General features: G+C 41.5%; 1 protein-coding gene across 1 annotated transcript in view; it reads left to right on the forward strand.

Moving 5' to 3' along the window:
* PTCD2 (pentatricopeptide repeat domain 2) overlaps window positions 1-24,980 on the forward strand; it is a 399,909-nt gene that overhangs the window by 275,961 nt on the left and 98,968 nt on the right. The window contains exon 8 of the mRNA XM_044063933.1: window positions 21,632-21,706. Within this exon, the coding sequence (XP_043919868.1) occupies window positions 21,632-21,706 (75 nt within the window). The remainder of the gene's footprint in view (window positions 1-21,631; window positions 21,707-24,980) is intronic.

Raw genomic sequence — 24,980 nt, forward strand, 5'->3', positions numbered from 1 at the left:
CATGTGTGTATATATATATATATATATATATATATATATATATATATATATATACAAAATATTGCTACCTTTTTAGGGGCACCTGACATCGGGGGCAAGAAAAACTAAAGAAATTGGCGTCGGCTGCATGTTTTATACCCTTGATGACCTGACGTCATGGAAGAGAAGACAGCAACCGATGCAGGACCCAAAACTTTGGAATTCAGGCCGACTGAGGGCAACCTGCCAGCAGATTATCCAAATGTAATGACTGCAACAGTGAATACACTCAACATGTACATTTATGGTAAGTGTACACAACTGTACTTTCCAGGTTGATAGTGGACAAGTTGAGCAGAATGATTCTTTTGCCTCACAAGTGGTCTCTCAATCCTCTAGCGACGAACAAGATTTGTCACCATTGGGGCCAACCTTACTGTGACCTTTTTGCAGAAGTTATTTTCCCTAATTCCCCCTCCAGGGGAATTACCCAGGGATGATCTTCTCCATGATTGGCCTTCCGGTCTGCTATATGCCTTTGCCCCGACCCCTCTCATATCGCAATTCCTGAAGAAAGCCAAAAGGATAGAGAATACAATAACCCTCATTGCCCCCTTCTGGCCTCGACAAGTTTGGTTTCCCTTCCTTTGGCCTCATCTAATATGGAAACCATGGATTTTGGACCCAACTCCAGATCTCCTAACTCACCCTGAGGGCATGGTTCATCCAAATCTCCAACATCTCAAGCTCACTGCATGGCTTCTCCACTTCCCATGATCGGCAGGCATCCTTTACTCTCCTCTCCTGTTCAATGAATTATTATTGCTCACCACAAACCTTCGACCAGAAAACTGTACCAAAGCAAATGGGAGAAATTTGTTAGATGGACTTTGAACAAAGGACTAGAACCTTACATCAGCCCCATTCATGAAGGTCTAGATTTTCTAACTACACTGTTCCAGTCTGGTTCCTCTACATCCACGATTAAAGTCCATCTAGCATCAATTTCAAATTTTCATTCAGGCCCGAATGGTTCTTCTCTAATGTCTCACAAGATTTGTAAAGCTTTCTTAAAAGGACTCATCATACTTAAACCTCCATTTAAAGAACCAACTCCCCCTTGGGGATCTCACTGTTGTTCTTCAGGCCCTTACTAAGACTCCATTTGAACCATCAGCATCCTGTGACTTGAAATATTTGTCCTGGAAGACTTTACTCCTGGTCGCTATCACTTCCGCAAGAAGAGTATCTGAGCTCCAGGCTCCATCCTGAAAATTACACTGTTTGATTTTTCATAAAGATAGAGTGGCACTTAGAACAAATCGTTCATTTTTACCAAAGGTAGCATCCAAAACCAACATTAATCAGTCTCTACAATTACCAGTATTTTTTCCCCAATTTTTCTAAGAAAGGGGAATATGCCCTTCATTTGCTAGACGTGCACAGACAACTACATTTTCTCCTTCACAGGACAAAGGTTTTTAGAAAATCATATCCGCTATTTGTAGCATTCTCTTCCTTCCATTTGGGTAATCCAGTTGCTAAGATTTATATATCACTCTAAAGGTCTTCAACTTCCCAAACTAATTCAAGCCCATTCAACAAGAGCTGTGGCAACATCAGCAGTTTTTCATGCCAGAGCTTCTTTAGATGATATCTGTGCAGCAGCCACATGATATTCTCATCATACATTTCTCACTCATTACAAACTAGATCAGGTCTGGAGGGGTTGAGCATCATTTGGCTCTATGATGCTTAGGAATATTCTTCCGTGAGACCTCCCAGTGCTGAAGTAGCTAAGGATTCTGTCCCACTGTCAAGGATTGGGTGAAGATTGACATCATCAGATAAAGAAATTGTCTTACCGTAACGTTCCATCTGTGCTGTCGATCTTCACCAATCCTTGACATACTCACCCTCCTTCCCCCATCCTAAGTCTCTTAGTAGACTGGATTATTCCTTAGCTAGTTTCCTTTTAAGGACTCATATATGGCCTCTGTCAGTATTATGTTTAGATGACCACATTTTTTTCTACTTTTCTATCTGCTAATTTCTTGAGCGAACTCTATCTCAGGTAACTTTAGAGAGGAGCATTATGGATAGTGTCTGGCTTGAGAGTTTGGAGAGTGCGAGCTGGAAGATATGGCTGAGTTGTTTCCAAGGTTCGGAACCGAACCCACTGAAAGGATTGGTGAAGATCGACAACATAGATGGAAGATTCTTTTTTGTTCCCATGATGTGATTCTGAGTAAAAGAGGAGTATCTAACATAAACTAAAAATAAGTGATTTGAAGAAAGTGGAGAGGATACTTTGCTTTGCTTTCTGGCAGTTAGTTATGTTTCATGACTGCATACTTAATACTTCAGTGAGGCTTGGGTCATGATCAGGAGCACTTCACATTTACTCATTCATGGCATCTGTTAGCAGTAATGCATAAATTAGTTAAAAATTGTGTACACAAGAGTCTTCTAACCCAAACATACTGCTGATTCTTGACTACCTATAGCCCCACTCAAAGCCATTGGCCATGGTCAGTTGTCCTAAATATACTCCTATTACAATCCACTTGATAGCAAGCATGTAACAATCAAATTCACTTAAAAAAAATAACTAATAAAACACCATGATATGTTTTAACACATTCCAATGTGTTTTACTTCCCAGGAAGCAGAATAATTAAGATGCAGTTCCTGAGTTAACCTAGGCAGTACTATAACAAAAAGCTTATTTGCTGGCATGTCTTACAAACGGCTACAAGCACAGTATCCAAACAAACAAAACTAATTTTATTTTTACCTAGTTGAATTGGCAGCTATCCACTGAGCAAAATTAAATCAATGGAATCTCATGTAAGTTCTAATCAATTTCCAGGCTGCAGCTGCCTAATACAGCACCACCTGATTTTAGGCACTCCAATTGGCATGACTTTGCATTATGGTAAAGCTGAATGGCATAATGGTTATGGTGTTTACCTTATACACACAAGGTGCAGGGTTTAATTCTCATATGGGGTAATTGGCTAGGCTTAAAATGACCCACAAGGGCAGTTAGAATAGTAGTAATCTATGAACCTATGAAAAAAGTTAAGTTCTGTCTGTAGATGTTAACTTAGTAAATTGTGAAAGGAAGCTTAACAAGTTGAAAATTCAGAAAATACCACCAAAAGAGGTATAGTTGAGAGGTACGGCCAGGCTTCAGCATTATGAACAAGTGCAGGGCCCCCATTAAATATACTTATCTCAGTCAGCTTAAGGCCAGCCCTGAATGTCTTCCCAGGATAAAGCCCATTTCGCAAGGGTGAAGTCTTCTCTGTTAAGAGATACTTGTGATTGGCATGGCAGTAATGTAGTCAGTGTTTAACACCTCTCTGTCCAGAAGCTGTTGTTGGTCTAGTGGCAGTGACTCCAGCACAGTATACCAGAAACCTTGGGTTCAGGTCTGATATGATAACTAATATCTTTTTACTCGTATGGGTCTACAGTTTATAATTTGGTTTAATATTAGATGACTCCTTTTCTGTCAAAATAGTTTTTGCCAAAGTCTGATGTATCACTGGAATTCAGTTTGGATGATGTAGAGCTGTGCAATTCAGAACAGAGAAGGTACTAACTAGGCCTTAAAAGCATTGCAGAATTTAGATTGGATGCCATCCGGACCCTGTATTCTTTGTAGTACGTGTTTCTTCCAGGTTAACTGTTTCTGTACTTGATACCTTGAAAATCTCAACTCTCTTGCTATTATTGTTTTATTGCATATACTACTTCTTCTTTCGGCTTTTCCTGGTTAGGGGTCGCCACAGCGGATCACCTGTCTGCTTATGATTGGCAGTGGAGTTTTACGGTGTCGAGTTCATAGGTTCATACTAGGCTATCTGCCCTAGGGCATTTATAAGCTTAGCCAGAGTTGTGTGGCTTTCACCACCCCTTAGGTTGAAGAATACTATACCCATTAGTTTGCCGTGCCTCTGTCCAGCAGTGATACAGAGATGATCATCTCCCATCCACTGGTCAAGATTCCTCTTGAACAGAGGTGCTCTGTCTCACATGGACCGGGATTCTGTTCCACAGCATAGGGAGTCTCTGGGTGATGAATCTGTCCCTCCAGCACGTCCTATTTATATCCATGTTGAGGTTTAAGTCTCTTGCTCTTGTGGCTCTGGTGGATTTGGATTTTTTGAGGTGGAGCATGTCCATTAATTCTGGGGTGGACATGGCCTTGTATGTCAGGCACAGGTCACCTCTGAACAACTGAATAGAGCTGGAGTTTCTTCAGTCGGGCAGCATATGGCATATTTTTGAGCCCCTTTATCCTTTTGGTGAGGAACTTTTGGGGTCTTTCCAATTGCTGCAGGTGTCGGGTAAAATACATTCAGAATGGGGCATTGTACTCGATCATTGGTCTGTTAAGTGAAGAGTACAGGGGAACAATGACCTCCCTTGATCTGGATGTGAATCCCTTCATAATCAGGTGGGCAATGTAGAAGGTCCTCCTAACCACTTTGGCAATGTGAGTGTCAAAAGAAAGGTTACTGTCAACTTGGGTCCCCAGGTCCCTGATAACCTCTTCTGTGCTTAATGGATTGCCACCTATGTGGTAACTTGGGGTTACCTTGTTTTTACCAAAGGGTATGACTATACATTTTTTGGCGTTTAGCTTAAGGCCATGGCTCTGTGGCACCAGTTATCCGTTTCTATGAGACCTCTCTGAAGGATATCTGTGTCTGATGGATTTTCAACTATGGCGCCCAGTTTGCAGTCATCTGCAAACTTTGTCAGCCACAATCCTCCTATGTTTGCCTGCACTTCTGAAAAGTAGATGCCGAACAAGAGGGGCCCAGGACTGAGCCCTGTGGGACACCGCCAGACCGGCTTGAAGTCTGACATGGCACCAGCAACTCTAACCCTGTGGGTTCTGTCCTTGAGCCAGTTTGCAACCCATCTTGTGACATATGGGTTTACATTTAAGCTGGTGAGCTTTTCTATGATACCCGGGGGGGTATTCCAAAGCTTTGCAAGGTCAAGGTAGGCTGTGTGAACTGCCTTACCCTCATCAGTGGCCTTGGTGACTGTTCAAAACGTCGACCAAGTTCAAGAGGCATGATCTGCCCTTGACAAAGTAGGATCCAATGTCTGTAGGTCCCCTATGTCTTTATTTATGAGTTCCATTATGATCCTCTCCATAGCTTTGCAGACCAGGCTTGTTTTATGGGCGGTAATTACCAGGGTCGTAGAAGCACCACCTTTGTGGAGTGGGACCACAGTTGCCCGCGCACTCTTTTGGAGTGCGTATCCTGTGGTAAGGCTAAGATTAAACAGCAGCCTTATGTGTGGGTTTAGTTCCTCATTGAGTTACACCATCCGTCCCATTGATGCTGTGTTTTTAGCTTTAGAGAGCAGCTCTCACCAGGGCATTTGAGATGACTGGGAGGCTACACTCTGCTGGGATAGATAATTCTCCTTTGGAATTTTCATTGAACCTGTCTGCCAGTATGTTAGCAATGTCTGTGGGTTCAGTGATTTTTGTATCATTTTGGACTAATTCTGAGCATATCTGGGAGTTTCAACCCAGATTTCTAACATAGCTAAAGGCCTTATGATGGTCTTTCGAGTCCTTGGCGATTTTTCTCTCAAAGTTGGCCTTGGATGATTTTATGAGTGATTGTAGTTTTACTAGTATTGATCAGAGATATCGTCCCTTTTAGGATTTTGCTCTATCTTGTAGTAGCTTCCTCCTCTTCTTGGAAAGTTTGTTTATGGCTGGGGTCCACCAGATCGCGCCTTTGCGTTTGGTCGAAAGGGTCTTGATTTTATTTGGGATTGCTTGATCCATGCAATCCTGGAGAGTGCAGAGAAAGCATTTGTAAGGAATGGCTCAGGGGCCTTGAAGGATACCACACCAGTCTTAAGTGTGAAGTTGGCTTTTGAGAAGTTCTTCACTGTGGTCTTTTTTGTTGGGGGTGGGGGCGGAATGTGGATCTCCAGTGAGATTAGTTTATGGTCTGATCTCACCAATGAGGGATATACTGTCCCCATGTTTGTGATGATCAGGTCTAGTATATTTTCACCTCTTGTGGGAATGGTGACAAGTTGTTCCATAGCATTTGAGTTTATGAACTCCAGGCCGGCATCCAACCTTCCACAGAAGGACATATACAAGGCATTGAAATGTAATTTGAAAAACCTCAGTTGTGCTATTTATTCTCATCTCTGTAATATAATTCTTTTCTGAAGTTTAGTTGCTCCCCACATGTATCTGCACTATAATAATTATACACCTGATTTGTAGTTATTAAATATTTTTCTAATCCTAGTAGCTCATTTTAATGTACTTTTGCTTTATGTCTCGCAAAACAATATGATATTTATGAAAGTGCTTGCTTCTTGATAGCTTGGACTATAAATTATTTCATGTTCATGTCAGAGAAAGATTTAAATTTTAGTAATTTATTTTGGCATGAGGTGTTCTGCTGCTTTGTTTGATAATGGCATTCGTAAAAAGATAGTAAAATATTTAAACTGAATTCTAGTACTGCAGATGGAATGGCTTGACATTGTTATTTTCACAATATTATTTTGTAATGATCTGACCACAGCTCAGTTCCTATCCCACTTTATACTTATGATGCAAAAAAAAAAAAAAAACTAAATGAAGGTCCACTGCAGACTTGGAACTTAAAAAATAACAGTTTAAACACAAATCAACACCAATTGTAGCTCAAGAATTTCAAGGTGAATGCAGTAAAAGGGCAAGTTAAACAAGTATGGCCTTTGACAAGTGACACTAATAATGTTCGTTAAAAATGGATTTCTTGAAAACAAGATTTTTTTTTTATTAAGAAATTATTCATATGAAATACTGGTTATAAGGCAAATACATGAAGATTACTTTGAAGAAGATTTCACCGGTGGTGTGTGTGGATGGGAGTAGAAGTGAATTTGTATGTTTTTGTGAAGCTAAGTAATTCAAAGGTATGGTGTGTGTAGGAATGTTTGCAGGTTAGAATTAGAATAAGAGTTAGGAAAAGGGGGAGGTTTAGTGGGTTATCACTGCTGCTCTGTCGGGTTGTTCCTGATCTGTGCATGCACTGACTAACTTCCAGTAGTGCAGGGGGTTTGGCCAACTTTGCTCCATTACCTTCCCTTTCCTCAGTTACCCCCCCACCATACTAATACTGTAGTGATCCTGACTCTGTTACTGACTTTAGCAGACACCTTTAAAATATCTGTATAAACATCAATTCCCTTTTTTGATTACCTGTAGCACTTTGGATACATTGGTTACACAAACACCCATTTATAACATACTTATTGTAAGGTATAATAAAAGCACAGGTGAGCTAATCACTGACAGAAATGAAGCTGTCATATCTTACAGAAACTAGACATGTTCATCGTGTTTCACTGTTGCAGTCATTACACTTGGGTTATCCTGCTGGCAGGCTACCCGCAGTCGGCCTGAATTCCAAAGTCTAGGTTCGGCGTCGGTTGCTGTCACCTCTTCCCTGACGTCAGTGCGCCAGGGGTATAAAAGATGCAGCAGACGCCATTTTCTTCAGTCTTTCTTGCCACGCGGTGCCCGAAGCAAAAGCAGTTCGCAAGTGCCGGTCGGCCGACTGTTGAAATTTTTGACATTGAATTTCAGAACCGAAGTCTTCAATAAAGCTAAGTACCCCTTTGGGGAAACTTTTTCTTGCTCCAGACAGATGTCAGTAAAAGTTAACAATTGTATTTCTTGTGGGAAGCAAATACCTCATAAGGGTTTTCACTCTTACTGTATTCCTTGCCTAGGCCCTGACCACGACGTTGCTAGTTGTCGGTTTTGTGCTAGATTCAACCAACGCACTATTAAGCATCGGTTTGACTTCGCTTTTCATTACTTTGGCCGAAGGTTTAACTACATAATGCCGTCGGAACAAACGACAACCGGAATTCTTAAAAAACACAAAGATAAAGAAAAGGACAGGCATCCGAGGTCCAAAACTGACGACAAAGCCTCTTCTAGGCCAGTCGCCGGTTCTCAGTGAGGTGCTTTTGCAGCCCCTGACACCCGCTACCTCAGAGCCACAGGCCGTTTCCATCTCCCACGTGGAGACAACTAGACCTCTGGAAACTCAAGGTATTGGGCCTACGGAAACTATTCCCTCAGATAGGTCTGGAGTCGCTGAGCAGGCATTGGCTTCTGAGGGTGTTTTCAGACCTTCACAGCTTACTATCAAGTCCACTTCAGCAGCCAAGGCAAAGTCAAAAACACCATTAAAGACAAAGAAACAAGTACAGCATTCTCCTGGACAGTCATCCATGCCAAAGAAACATATGCTTAAAATGGCCGAGGACCTAATTACTTTGATCAGGGGTTCCCATCCCCTTCCTGATAAAAGGCCTAGGCAAGACACTGACTATGACTCCTCTGACCAGGTTTCTCTTTCCTCTGATTCCTCTTCAGACCAGGGATACTCTCTTCCTCCCTATGAGGACTCTGACGCTGAAGAATCTATCCCTTCAGCCTCTCCTCCTGAGGATTACTCTTTTGGGGAAACCTTGCACACCATGAGGGAGCATTTTCATTGGGAAAACCAGGATTATTCAGAATCCAAGAAAAGGCTCAGAGACTTTCTTTTATTGCCTCAGCACAGGCCCCTTGCTATTCCCCCTGTGCTAGATATTGTTGATGATGTTTTTTCTGAATCTAGTTTGTCTCCTTATTCTTTACCGCTTGCTCCAGTCAAGCCAGATAGGTACTACAGGGTCCCAGACTTTCATAACTTTCTTTATAAAAACCCTGCTGCTGACCCAGAAACTATTTCTCAGGGTCCCAAAGGGGTGAAGGCTTCCACTGCAAAAAACCCTGTCCCCTCTGATAGGGATTCTAGAGCACTGGATAGATGGGGGAAGAAAGTTTACACTTCTGCTACTTTAGCTGTAAGGGCTTTAAACTTCCAGTTTCACATGCTTAAATATCAACAATACTTAATGTCTTTGTTAAAACAAAAAATGCTTACAAGCTCAGAATATCCTGATAAGGAAATGCAGGATTTATTGCATGCAGCTGAACAAGTGGGGAAGCATACTTTGCAATGTGGTTTTGATTCATTAGAGGCTTCTTGCAGAGCCGCAGTTACAGGCTCTGTCATTCGAAGGCATGCTTGGTTAAAAGAACAAAGTTTACCTGATCATGTTAAAGCAAAATTATTGGATGCTCCACTACAGCATGATACTTTGTTTGGTGTTAAGGTAGAAGAGGTGTTAAAGAAAATGGAGGATAAAGCAAAATCTATGCAGACAGTAAAGGATTTCTTACAGGTTCAGCCACCTAGATTTAGCAGAAACTGGCCTTCAAAAAATTGGTCCTTTCCAGTGTCAGACAGGCCACAAGAGGCAGATCTCAGCCACAAGGCTCATACAGACCTAAACAATGGGGTGCTTCAGCCCCCAAAGGAGGAGAAGACAAATCACAACTTTATAGGAAACAGACCCAATGACTTTCCTTTACAAATGCCAAGCACTTACCTTTTGGCAGCACCCCTAGGGGGAAAGCTAGCACTTTTCTCACAAAATTGGCACATGATCACCCAGGACAAATGGGTACTGAATGTTGTTTCTCAGGGTTACAGGTTCCACTTTCACACCCTTCCAAAATCAAAAGGTATGCCAGACCTGCCACAAAACCAATGGGCAGAGGCACAAAAACAAATTTCTGCTCTCATGGACATGAGAGCTATTCAAAGAGTACCACAGCAAGAACAGGGACAAGGATTTTACTCTAGACTTTTCTTGGTACCCAGAAAGTACAAAGCCCGGAGACCAATACTGGACCTGTCAATTCTAAATACTTTCCTGGATGTTCCGAAATTCAAGATGTTGACACTGCAGCAACTTCTACCCATGCTGGGCAAGAAGGCTTGGCTAGTTACTTTGGACCTCAAGGAGGCATACCTGCATGTCCCAGTCAGACAATCTTGCAGAAGATACCTCAGATTCATAGCTGGCTCAATGCATTACCAATTCTCTGCACTGCCCTTTGGCTTATCTACTGCTCCTAGGGTCTTCACAAAATGCCTGGCACCAGTAATTGCATTTTGCAGACAAAAAGGAATTCAGATATATCCCTACTTGGACGACTGCCTTATTCAAGCAGAGAACAAAGACATTCTACTAAAGCATCTGGCGTTTGTAAAAACATTACTAATTTGCCTAGGGTACACAGTAAACGAAAAGAAATCAAAACTAGTGCCCTCTCAAGAGATAATATTCCTGGGTGCAAGCTTAAATACAACTGCCCAGATGACTTATCTCATGCCAGACAAGCAAAGGCAACTGACTCATTATTTTCAAATGATGGCAACAGAGACCCAGCTCCCTGCAAGAAAATTTCTGCAGGCTCTGGGCTTCATGGCATCCTGCATTCCACTAATTCCATATGCAAGACTGCATATGAGGAAACTACAATGATATCTAAAAAGTGTTTGGACTCATCATTGCCACAGCCTGGAAACAGTAATAACTCATTCCCTGCCTGCAACAGGAGTTTCGATGGTGGGCACTGGCCTGTCACCACAACAAGGGACAGCCTTTCACCTTACCCACACCCAGGCAGACACTAACAACAGATGCATTGGATTATGCCTGGGGGGCACACATGGCAGGAAAATGTATTCAAGGCATGTGGCCCGCGGAACAAATGCATCTTCACATCAATCAAAAAGAGATGTTAGCTGTACAGAATGCCCTGACAGCCTTCAAGGATCTACTACATCCAGGACAACTATTACTAAAGATGGACAATACCACAGTTATTTGGTACATAAACAAGCAAGGGGGCACACACTCCTACCCCCCCTGCAGGCAAGCCATGACTTTGTGGAACACAGCACTGACCTATCAAGTACATCTGCAGGCACAATTCCTGCCAGGAAAGAAAAATACTCTGGCAGACGAACTAAGCAGAAACCTCATGGACCCCCACGAGTGGAAACTAAATCCACAGGTCTTCAGCATGATAACAAGGAAATGGGAATGCCTGGACATAGATCTTTTTGCCTCCCCTCACAACTGCCAACTACAGAGATTCTGCATAAGGAGTTATCACTCACAAGCATGGAAAGTGGATGCTCTATCATTCAGCTGGAAAACCCTGACAGTTTATGCCTTTCCACCACTGCCTCTTCTTCCCAAGGTGCTCCTAAAAGTCAGACAAGAGAAGCCAAAAATGATTCTGATTGCCCCAGACTGGCCACGCTAGCACTGGTACCCAATCCTAAAGAGCTTGTCTCAAGGCCCAGCCTGGACTTTACCTCAAATACCTCATCTTCTGACTCAACAGAACAACCAGATTCTGCACAGTCAACTCAGAACCTTAAGTATGGCTGCATGGCAGATTATATAGCCACTCAGACCACACCTCTCTCTAAAGCTGTTATGGATGTCATTTTAGAAACCAGGAGGCCCAGCACTAGGAAATCTTATGCAGAAAAATGGAAGAGATTCTGTGCTTGGAACCAGGCACAAGGTCTCGAACCACTTGTTCCAAATATTCCTCAGATTTTACAGTACCTAACTGAGATGCTGGACAAAGGCCTATCCTTCTCATCAGTTAAGATCCATGCCTCTGCCATTTCAGCTCATTACAATACGGAACCTCCTATTTTCTCTCATCCACTACTAAGACAGTACCTCAGAGGGCAAAAAACATAAGACCCCCAAGGAGAGCACCGATACCTACATGGGACCTCAATTTTGTCTTAGAAAAGCTCACACTGCCTCCTTTTGAGCCAGCCAATACAGCTGATATAAAGTTCTTATCATGGAAAACTGCTCTGCTCCTAGCAATAACTTCAGCAAGAAGAGTCTCAGAGTTACAGGCATTAATGGCAGTGGAACCTTTCATCATTTTTCATCCGGACAGGGTTTCTCTAAGGACAAACCCAACATTTATGCCAAAGGTAGTATCCATTGTGGCTCTTAACCAAACCATTCATTTGCCAACATTTTATCCAAATCCCCAGAATAAAGGGGAAAGACTTTTGCACGCTTTGGACATACACAGACAGCTACGCTTCTACTTGGACAAAAAAGCTTTCAGAAAAACAGAGCAACCGTTTGTAGCATATGCTGCAGGATCACAAGGAAAGGCTATCTCAAAGCAGACTATTTCAAAATGGATAGGCCACTGCATTCATTTCTGCTATTCACAACATGGCAAATCCAGTGCCTAAGGGCATTAGGCCACATTCAACCTTAGCAGCAGCCTTCCTCAGAGGAGTACCAACCAAAGACATTTTAGAGGCTGCAACCTGGAGTTCAGTGCACACTTTCACCAAGCACTACCACTTACCTCTCTACTCTAAATCCAGAGCAGGCTTTGCCACTGCAGTTCTGCAGGGCCTTATAGCCTCTCCTAACCCTATTTAGACCCAGCCACCCAACCTCAGCTTTGGGATTCAACCCAAGTGTAATGACTGCAACAGTGAAACACGATGAACATAGTACAGTTGTGTACCTACCATAAATGTAGATGTTCGAGTGTATTCACTGTTGCAGTCCAGGTTACCCACCCACCATCCCCCTTTTCTTTGCTGGGACTTATCTGTGCTTCTCTATTCTGTACAACCTATGTGGTGTATTTGCTTGTAGATGAAGGAAATGTTTATTTTACTGTATGCATGTTTATTGGCATAATTTATAGCCTACCTATTTGGGGGCACCTGACATCTGGGGCAAGAATAACTGAAGAAAATGGTGTCGGCTGCATCTGACATCAGGGAAGAGTCGACAGCAACCGACGCCGGACCTAGACTTTGGAATTCAGGCCGATTGCGGGTAGCCTGCCAGCAGGATAACCCAAGTGTAATGACTGCAACAGTGAATGCACTCGAACATCTACATTTATGGTAGGTACACAACTGTACTTTATTACTACACCTATTTCAAACTTCAAACCACAAATTAACTGTCCAGTACTCTCAAAAATAAATTAAATAAACTAAACCAGTTGCCACCTTCTTCATAAAAAGATATCCATTTAAACCCTGCTCACATTCCACAGATAACTTCCAGCAGAATACTTCAAAACTGCTGCTAACACCATTGCATGTCCTACATCCTTATAAACAGGTCAGTACAGGAATCATATATTCCTACCATCTGGAAAAATGCCATCTCATCCCTCTCCACAAAGATGGCACTTCCAAGATATGTAATTTTAAGCCCATTACCATCTTATCCTCCTCCTCAAAAATATTGGAAGAATGCATCCATAAACAACTGCTATAGCATATTTTAAAGAAACACTCGCTAATCTATGCTCAACGTGGTTTTAGACCTTCGTGTAGCACGACAACTGCCCTCCAACATTTACAGATAAAAATAGTGCCAAGGATAGAGATAAACTCATATCTTTTTTATTCCTAAACTTATCAAAAGCTTTCAACACTGTCCCGTAAAAAAAGTCCTGCTACAACTGACCACTGTGGGTATCTCACAACGTATTGTTCAGTGGTTTAATAATTGCTTGTCAGAACAGTACCAGCAATGAAATGGAATTCGATCCTTTCCCCTTATCTACCCACCATTACAGGTGTACCACAAGGTTCTATCCTCAGTCCTCTTCTGTTTAACATCTTTATAAACAGTCTTCCTACTTCTATACAACTAACATCCCTTGTACAGTATGCAGATTTTTCCATCCTTATCTGCCTCTCCAATAGCCTAGAATCTAGAAAATTTAGAAAACAAATCAACTGTTAAAAACTGCCTTTGCAACCACCAATTCCTACTTAATCCACAGAAAAAACAACAACTTTTATTTTTACTAAATCACTTACCCATGATAAAAAATAAGTGTAAGATCACATCCCCAAACAGTACACCAGTTGAAGTAGCTTTCTGTATAAAATTGCTGGAGGTTACAGTGGATAATAACCTCAGATATGACCGTCACATCTACAGCAAAAAAAAAAAAAATAGGAATAATGTATAGAGGCAGACATTTCCTTACTGCATCCACCAGAGTCACTCTTGTCACTAAGTACCTGCTTCCTGTTATATGGTTCTCCCATTTGACTAACCTCTAAAGTAGAACAGTGTTACAACAAGGTAGCTAGAGTTGCAACTCATACAAGTCATGGAACACACAGAATTATTCCACCAACTCAATTATACCCAACTTCTCCTAACACAGAAAACTGTATTTAATCCCACTTCCTGCACAGCTATAAGTATAGTTTTCCACCACTGCCTCCCAGATGGTCACCTTCAATCATCTGCCAAAAATCTACTTGACATCACAAGCCTTATAAAAACTGCAATCAAGTCTGTACTTACACTGTGCAGCAAAAGTGTGGAATATGACCCCTGCACCAGTCAGGACAATGCAAACACTAATTTCTTTAAGCTGCAACTAAAAAAATCCTCTCTGACTTCGGGCATTGCATTTGCTGCTTTCCTGGCTAAAATTTCAGCTCCTTCTCCTCTAAAACATATATACATCTTATCACGCCCTTTCCATGTTTTTGTGTTTCTTACTGCTATTTCCCTTACTCTTAAGCCTGCTTTTAGTCATTATTTCTTCTGCCTCCCATATCTACTTCACTTAATACCGCTAGCAAATACTTTTTTTCTCACTCTCTTCCTCCTCATCCACTTTTTAGATGTTCTATTCTGGCATTTGCTGTATGAATGAGTAATAAACTCTCTCACTTATAACATGTCTGCATGTTTCAGTGCTACATGATATTGCATTTATGTTGCTTTATGATGGTAGGTGTGTATTTTTCTACATGTCATGTGTATTAGCATTTGTATTAATCTGCATATTTACAGTATATTGTAATGGGTCTAGGACTATTCACTGAAAGCACATTTCACTGAAAGTCAAATGACTGTGCACAAATCAATGAAAGCACAATTCACTGAAACACATTTCACTGAAAGTTATATATGGCCTTTTCCCCACTGTAGTGCCACCCTGGACTTGGAATATATAGTAAGGGGGGTGTAGCCCCCCCCCCCACATAGTTTGGATATATATATTAAGTTTAGAAATGAGTAATTTATTGTAATTGCAAGTATCCATGTGTATAGTTCAAAATATTTAAATAGGTAGCGGGCTACACCCCCCCCCCTTTACTATATGTTCTAACTCCAGGGTTGCACAATGGGGAAAAGGCCATATAAAACATTCAGTGAAAAGTGTTTCAGTGAATTGTGCACAGTCAAATGTGTTTCAGTGAAATGTGCTTTCAGTGAATAGTCCTAGACCCATTTTAATATGATGTCACCTTTTTTACATATGTACATGTGTTTCCTGTTTTGTTTTGGAGCTTTTCTTCCAGGGCCTCCACTGAAAGGTAAACGTATCCAATCTGACTTTTCTGGTAACAAACGTGTCAATAAATAAATAATAAAATTGCCTCATTTACAACAAGAAATCTCTGTCGACTACACTGTAACACTCTAACACAACACACACCCCCAGTAACCTAATTCACACCTTATATAAAGCAACTGCTCAAACCCATCTGTCTTCATTTATTAAGTAATACTAATTACTTTACATGCCACCATTCATCCATTAACCTTCTGGGCCATCACTGGCAGCTGTGTACTTCTACCACTTGGTTCCTTCCCAAACATAATTTTAATGCACCCTTCAAACTCTTCACAGCAAACTTCCTGACTCCGTTACTTTCCTTATTGCCAACCACCATTTCACAAACCTCTTCCAGGCCCATACATATAATTTTTGGGGGTCTATATCACTTTTATCAAATGTCTATTTAGTGAATAGCCATTCGTAAAACCCCTATTTATCAAAGCATTTCTTCGTCGGAAAAAAAAAAAACTACCAAGGTGGAGGGCTGTGCCCCCACACACCCCTGCTAACTAAATATACCAACTCTGAGATCAGTGAGGAAAAGGGTAAATTCCAAATGGTGGCCAACCACTGATTTGCCTTAGTTAAAATTCGCCATTTGATGAAGAGCGGCTTCGATAAATAGGGGTTTGACAAATGGCTGTTCGCTGAATAGCCATTCGATAAAGTGATATAGACCGAGTTTTTGCCACCCTCCAAGTTAACTTCACACTCTTCTCCTCAAAATCACCCTACTCCTCTTTTACTCAAAACTGAAAACTACATACTTCTAAAGCCAAAAGATCAAAAGACACCTTTTTACAAAAAGTCCATAAAAATACCTTCTTTCAGATGATACCCATTTTTCTCTTTTAATTGTTGGCAGCATAGAACAAAATCTGTATCCCTACATGCCAAATTACAACAAAACCAATATTAACATGTTCCTCGTCTCACTCTACCTTCCCAATGCATTCAGCTTCAAGTACAATTGAACATTTAGACACTTTTCTAAAATCATTAGTTTCTTGATATTGTTGGCATCAGTAAATCTTGGATCCCAGACTACAAATACATCTATAATTGTAAAGCTAACAAATGCATAGGTGACAGAATGATGTACCTAGCCAGTGCTGCAGTATCCATTTTCATGGTTAATCAAACTCCAAACACTAATCCAACAGATTTTAGACGGATTACTGCTAAATTTCCTTTGGATGTTAACATTGAAATACCATAGCTTCTCTGCTGTACCCCTGTTGACATCCATTTTGCAAATGGCTTAGATCAGAAATGTGCATGAGTGTGAGATGGCATTGTGAGGCTCAGTAGTATCAGGCTGTCACAGAAGAGGTGACCATGCCAGTGTATAATCTTAGTAACTCCCTGAATGACAGCCTTCCATTACGGGCTCTCACCTGAACTGGAATGAATGAATTGCTCCTACCACTGGTGGCTTGATTGGCAGACAGTGGGGAGAAAATGTTTCAGAACAAAATTCTTTTCCAAGGTTTTTACTCTTAGCGCCTTGCTTTTTTTTTTTTTTTTTTGGCATCTCATGCCCAGCGGTTCGGTGAGGCTGCTGCTAAGGGAAACTTTATTTGAAGAACCAACCTCCTTTTAATACGCTGTAACTCAAAATATAGTTTTTATGAAAGCATTAATAGATTGTCAGCTTCTGTTGTAAGTGCTTCGCACAATCTAAATAGTGTTTCTCGCTCCCCAGTTCTAGGTATTTGACTCACTCACTGTTAAATATTTGATAATCACACGTACAAACACTGTTGGGAAAGACTGGCACAGATTTACCTGCTTTGTCCTTTTTCCCAAATTACATGGCAATGCTGCCACCAGTCAGAATACCACAATACCCTTCAAATGGGGTATTCAGTTATATTGATCCAAGCAGGCAGGCTTTTTGGAGTGGTCGTGGTGTTACCACAATAACCATAAACACTCTTAGGTTGCTAAAAGTACTTTCTCAATAAAAAGCCACAATAAAAAAGTAGTAAAAATATTTAATAAATAAAAATGATTTAAAACATATGTACACTGAATAACTGATTCTAATAAACCATAGTTTCACACACAGAAATTATGAAAGTAACACTGTAGGATAGGTTTCACACTGATTAAGAAAAACTATCTAACTGTAACTCCCTAACTGTCTAAAGATTAACCGTCCCTGTCTAATCTAATTAAGTCAGCAAGGCAAGATGATACTCGTACTTCTGCAAGCAAAATAAGAATATATGTCCACTCTTCAGGCTGTTCTCGCGACTGGAATAACAAATCCTATTATTTCTGCTGAACAGCTCTGAAAATCTGATGTGGAAAACAACCACTGACTACTACAACAATCTTCTAAAAGTCACAAAGATGTTATGAGAATTCTACTCTCTCATTTCAGACTTTTGAAAAGTAAAAAAAAAAACCAGCTGCTGTGGCGATTCCATTCCTTTCACCTCTGGCACACGATGACATCACCTCCAGGTCAGCTGACTGGCACAACCTCCATTCAGAATTCTTTTTAAAGACATTTACATTTGGTCAACCAGAAGAGCACTGTTTGATTCAAACATCTTACACAAGTCAAAGAAACAATCAAAAAACATACATTTATTTACAAAACTATAGCTAGTCATGGTGGCATTTATAATTATTTACAGGTATTTACAAAACTGCAGCCAGACACGCTAGCACAGATAACTATCGGATATCCGCACAAACACATTCTCTGGCTAAAACTGTTATCTTTTCTGATAAAGCAACTTGAAAACCATAGATACCTTACAAATATTGGAAAATTAAATAAAGAACAAATTGTATGGCCTTGATAAATTTTTTTTCACTTACCTCTTCTTCTTTCGGCTGTTCCTGTTAGGGGTCGCCACAGCGGATCATCTGTTTCCATTTCTTCCTGTCCTCTGCATCATGCTCTTTCACACCAACCGCCTGCATGTCCTCTCTCACCACATCCATAAACCTTATCTTAGGGCTTCCTCTTTTCCTCTTACCTGGCAGCTCCATCCTTAGCATCCTTTTCCCAATATACCCAGCATCCCTCCTCAGCACATGTCCAAACCAACGCAATCTCGCCTCTCTTGCTTTGTCTCCAAACTGTCCAACCTGAGCTGACCCTCTAATATACTGATTCCTAATCCTGTCCATCCTAGTCACACCCAGTGCAAATCTTAACATCTTTAACTCTGCCACATCCAGCTCTGACTCCTGCTTTTTTCTCAATGCCACCGTCTCCAATCCATATAACATAGCTGGTCTCACTACCCTCTTGTAGACCTTCCCTTTCACTCTTACTGGTACCCGTCTGTCACAAATCACTCCTGACACTCTTCTCCACCCATTCCATCCTGCCTGTACTCTTTTCTTCACCTCTCTTCCACACTCACTATTACTCTGAACTGTTGATCCCAAGTACTTAAACTCATCCACCTTTACCAACTCTACTCCCTGCATCCTCACCATTCCTCTACCCTCCCTCTCATTTACACACATATATTCTGTTTTAGCCCTGCTGACTTTCATTCCTCTCCTCTCTAAAGCATATCTCCACCTCTCCAGGGTCTCCTCAACCTGTTCCCTACTCTCACTACGTATCACAATGTCATCTGCAAACATCATAGTCCACGGGCCCTCCTGTCTGATTTCATCTGTCAACCTGTTCATCACCACTGCAAATAAGAAAGGGCTCAGAGCTGATCCTTGATGTAATCCCACCTCCACCTTAAACGTATCTGTCACTTCCACCGCAGTCCTCACCAATGTCACACTACCCTCGTACATATCCTGTACCACTCTTACATACTTCTCTGCCTCTCCCGACTTCCTCATACAATACCACAACTCCTCTCTAGGCACCCTGTCATATGCTTTCTCTAAGTCCATAAAGACACAATGTAACTCCTTCTGACCTTCTCTGTACTTCTCCAACAACACTCTCAGAGCAAACATTGCATCTGTAGTGCTCTTTCCTGGCAGGAAACCATACTGCTGATCACTAATCATCAACTCCCTGTGACTGATCAGTTTTATCCCTCTGTAGCTACTACAGCTCTGCACATCACCCTTATTCTTAAAGATAGGTACCAAAACACTTTTTCTCCAGTCCTCAGGCATCCTCTGACTTTCCAAAATTTCATTAAACAATCTGGTTAAAAATTCCACTGCCATTTCTCCTAAGCACCTCCATGCTTCCACTGGTATGTGATCTGGGCCAACAGCCTTTCCATTCTTCATCCTCTTCATAGCTGTCCTTACTTCCTCCTTGCTAATCTGTTTCACTTCCGAATTCACTATCCCAACATCATCCAACCTTCTCTCTCTCTCATTCATCAGCCCTTCAAAGTACTCTTTCCATCTACTCAACACACTCGCCTCACTTGTGAGTACGTTTCCCTCACTATCCTTTATCATCCTTTATCACCCTTACCTGCTGCACATCTTTCCCAGCTCTGTCCCTCTGTCTAGCCAATAGGTACAGGTCCTTTTCTCCCTCTTTAGTGTCCAATCTCTCATACAACTCTCCATATGCCTTATCCTTAGCCTTCCCACCTCTCTCTCTTTGCCATGCGCCTCATCTCCTTATACTCATGTCTACTTTCTTCATCTCTTTGACAATCCCACTTCTTCTTCGCCAGCCTTTTCCTCTGTATACTCTCCTGTACTTCCTCATTCCACCACCAGTTCTCCTTGTCCTCCTTCCTCTGTCCAGATGTCACACCAAGCACCTTTCTAGCAGTCTCCCTTACTAGCTGTGCTGTAGTTACCCAGCTCTTCGGTAACTCTTCACTGCCTCCCAGTGCCTGTCTTAACTCTTCCCTGAACTCCACCTCACAGTCACCCTTTTTTAACTTCCACCATTTAATCTTTGGCACTGCTTTCACAATCTTCCTCCTCTTCATCACCAGTGTCATCCTACAGACCATCATTCTATGCTGCTTAACTACACTTTCCCCTGTCACCACTTTACAGTCTCCAATTTCCTTCAGACTGGCCCTCCTACATAGGATATAATCCACCTGTGTGCATCTTCCTCCACTCTTGTACGTCACCCTATGCTCCTCCCTCTTCTTAAAAAACGTATTCACCACAGCCATGTCCATCCTTTTCGCAAAATCCACAATCATCTGACCTTCTGCATTCCTCTCCTTAACACCATACCTACCCATCACTTCCTCATCCCCTCTGTTCACTTCACCAATATGCCCATTGAAGTCCACTCCAATCACTAGTCTCTCACCCTTGCGTACATTCACCACCACTTCATCCAACTCACTCCAAAATTTTTCTTTCTCATCCATCGTACACCCAACTTGTGGAGCATATGCACTAACAACATTCATCATTACACCATCAATTTCAAGCTTCATAACCATCACTCTATCAGACACTCTCTTCACCTCCAAAACACTCTTGGCATACTGTTCCTTTAGGATAACCCCTACCCCATTTCTCCTGCCATCCACACCACGCTAGAATAATTTGAACCCACCTCCTATACAACCTGGCCTTACTTCCCTTCCATCTGGTCTCTTGCACGCACAATATATCAACCTTCCTTCTCTCCATCATATCAGCTAGCTCTCTCCCTATACCAGTCATACTGCCAACATTCAAAGTTCCTACCCTCACTACTACACTCCTAACCTTCCTCCTCTCTTCCTGCCTTCGGGCATGCCTTCCCCCTCCTCTTCTCCTTCGGCCAACAGTAGACCTATTTTCACCAGCACCCTGTTAGCTAACAGTACTGGTGGTGGTCATTGTTAACCTGGGCCTCAACTTATGCGGAGAACATTTCAAATCTTTTTTCGCTTACCAGTATTCCCTAACATAATCAAGTCACTGAAAGTGACTAGTATGGCTGTAAATTCTGACTGGCAGCTGGTTGGTGGTTGTGCATGATTGGCAGTAGTTACATGTCTTACTGACATCACTGTATTTCTGTAACCTTCAAGGGGCTTCATAGCTGTCTTGGTCAGTAACTCGACCATTTAATCGCATTATGATGTAGTTATGTGCACAGAAGTAGGAGGTGATGGTAGTGGTGGGATGTATAACAGGAAAAGGCTGGAAGGGATATCTAAGCATAGCTGGAAGTGTGAGTTTGCTGGGATGGAAAACAAGCAGATTAGAAAATAGTTGGTATTGATGTTTATATATATATATATATATATATATATATATATATATATATATATTCGTGTGTGTATGTATTTGCTGACAGATTAATGTTATAAATAGTCCATTCTGTATCATTTTAATCATGTTGTTTATTTTTTCCAGGGTGAGATCACTAAAGCACTGTCAGTTTACTCACGGATTATCAACACAGATGGAAAAATATGCCATAATGTGTATGTAAGTGGCATTTTGAGTATTCTTTCTTTAATGTGGTTTCTTTCCATCATTTCTCTCTTCTGGACTTGTTGCCTATATGCCGATGTTTTAACATGAGGAAGGTACTTTTACTCAGTGTAATTTATTTTAAATACAGAAACTAGTTAAGTACTTAAGGTAAATCTCAAGGAAGTATGGTTTACAAATATATTGTTTTTCTTTTGAGCAGGTCTTAAAAATGGTCCATATAATGAAACTGCAATTTTTTTTTTCAATTTCATGGGACATTCTGCAGTTGTTAAGAGTTGGGAATGTCTTCCTGAGAGCCCTGACTTGGCTGTTCTTCGGGGATCTGTAGCTTCTATACCAGAACTATCCACTCTCACATCCAGCACAAGCACTGGCATCATCATTCTAGAGGAGGAGAACATGCTTGGCTGCATGCTCTGCAGCTTTTTAATTTTATCTAGAATGTTTCTTACATAAACTCCTGTGATTGATGTCAGAAAAGAAAACATCCACTGTGTGCCTCCACTCATTATGGCCCGTGAAGGAGCTGTCTGTCCTGTTTTTGGAAGGAGCCTAATATACTGTAGAGAGGTAATATATTGTGAAGAGTCACAGCTTTACCTTTGCTTTCCCCAAGACAAAATGGTGACTGAGCTTTCTATGGCTGATGATTTATAGGCCATTCCCAAGTGGCTTCTTACAACCTGGTTAAAGTACTTCCAAGACTGAGATCATGGCTGTTAATAATGCCTTGAAAGATTCATCTGGTTTGCCACATCCACCATTTTTTCTGTATGGTGGCACCATACGTGCTCATTTGTGAGATATGTAGTCTTTGCTCATTTGTGAGATATGTAGTCTTGGTGTTACCCTGGACAGTGGGCTGACATTTCTGGACTAGGTGTTGGCTGTGGTAAAATCATTGTGTTTATGTCAATGGAGCATTTCCAGGATCAATCTAATATCTCAAGAGAATCTCTCTCTAGTTGTTTATGCTTCATCCTCCTCCTTCCTTGACTGATGTAACAGCCTTTACCTGTGACTTCCCTCACTGACATTAATTGTCTGAAGTTGTTGCAAAACTCTGTAGACAGGCTACTCACTGCTAAGCCATGTTGTCAGCATATTACGTCTCTCTATTGAAATGTGAGCAATTGTAATGATGAGTGCCAATATGCCAGTAAACCAAAAAAGAGACCAAAAATACAGGAGAAGAATGAATGTCAAACCTCATACGTCTCCTTTAAACTTTTTTTTTTTTTTTGTAGGAGACAACCCCACACATCCCTAAGTGTATATGTACTAACTGCTGTTGTTGTTGTGTCTTTCGGCTTTTCCCGGTTAGGGGTCGCCACACAGCGGAACTCCGGTCCGCTAATGATTGGTAGTTGATTTTTACGTGCTGAGTTACCAGCCCTGATGCACAACCTTCAACGAAGGTACGCCCATTCACGCATGTCTCCACGCAGAAGACGCTCTAGCTGAGAATCAAACTGGACAGCGTGTGACTGTGAGGCGACAACACTACTGCAGCACCACCACCGCGTACTAACTGCTGTACCTCAGAGAAAAGGGAATTGTCTGAGAAATGGCCATCTCAGATTTGGTATATGCAAGTCCATTTTTTCAGCAATTTATCTCTGTATTTTGGGACTCGCTGAAGTGGGTCCCAGCATTTAAAATGGTTACCATATTTTGAACCTGTCCTGTGGAACTTACAGTGGCTTTTAATCAGTACTCTCTTGTCTTTAAAATCTTGGTGCTGGGTTATTTGTCTGTACGTGACTCGTGTCCCTTACTTAAGCTTAAGACATTGTTGTCCCTAGATACTGTACTGTGCCTTCTAGCAGCTGCTAATGGTTATCTAACTGCATCTGGAAACTTCTGAATTTTACCTTTTGAGCACCTCAGCTGTGGAGCTTATTACAACAGTGGCTTTGTAAGTATTCAGCTTTGGCCTGCTTTCATACATCTCTCAAGTGTTACTCATTTGAAATGGCATTTAGTGATAGCATTTTGAAAGAAGTTAAAGTTGTTGAAATGCCAGCGATTCAGTTAGGCTATTCAGCAATAATAGCTATGTAAGGTCCTATGTGCAAGAATTGGCAAGTTTCTGCATTAGATCCCTGGCAAGTGCCATACAGGAGAGAACCAATTAGGAAAAGGAGACCAGATAGCTGGAGCATCAGAATCTACTACCTGGGGGATATCTAGACTTTTGTGGTTGCTGAACTTCCCTGCAACTAGCAATGGTAGAGTTTTGGGATGTCTACCATTATCTGATATCTTGAAAGTGATTTGTGAGGCATCCCTCAAAGTTAGTCTTGGAAGAAAGTGTGGGGGGGATTGGGATTCTTCACTGCCACACATAAATACATGTCATTGGCCAGCCATCTAATTCAGAGAAGACTCTTGAGTCCCCAGGGCATATCTTTGAGGATGAAGTTGGGCCCAGGAAGTGTGATTCCTTTGCTTATCTCCAGGTCTAACATTTTCCAGCAATAGCAGAGCAAGCTTTTGCAAACACTGCAGCACCTGCTGGACTATAATTTTCCCATCTGACGTATTAGACCTATAGTGAATAACTGATTTATGGTGAGAAAATGGGTAAGCAGATGAAGGAACAGAGAATTAGGGAATATCGCATGACTGCACAGGGCCTTACACATTCCTTTTTGTTACTACTGTGCTTATAGTTTGTGCTTCTTATCTCGATTAGGAGTAAGTCACCTTCTCCTAAGCACATTTCTGCTGTTCCCATTACCAACTGGAACATAAGATGAGCACAAATCATTCTCAGTTGGTATCTTTAAGAATGATATTTTTGCAGCCTGATGGCACCCTGATTTTAGTCCTTCACCTACCCAAATGATAAATGTATGTGTAGAACCATTGTTGAGTGGTTTGTCATGGTGTAACTACGTTAAGCTAGATTATGTTCCATTCTTCCAATCCAAAATAGGGTTCAGAATTGCCAACACCTTGTGTTACTCCCACAGAACAGAGTCCAGGTCTTCAGATAAGTTGCTGATAAAGTTTTCACTCCACCTTGTTAATTCTTACAGCTTGTAATTGTTGACCCATTTCCACTCATTTTAGTGGATCAGGTACTAAAGAACAGAGCTGCTTAATTTTGTAGAAAACTGCCTGGAAAAGAACCTTAGACTGGTTTTCTTGATAAAGTGTTTCATGCAACATGTCGTTCCTCTGACTGAGGTGATGCAGTGGCTAGTGCATCAGCCGCAAGTGTGTGTGCCTGTGCTCAGTTTTATGGCAGACTTGCATT

This window comes from Protopterus annectens, chromosome 2.part2, assembly GCF_019279795.1.
Source record: "Protopterus annectens isolate FY-2018-M chromosome 2.part2, PAN1.0, whole genome shotgun sequence".
In the NCBI taxonomy this organism is placed as follows: Eukaryota; Metazoa; Chordata; order Ceratodontiformes; family Protopteridae; genus Protopterus; species Protopterus annectens.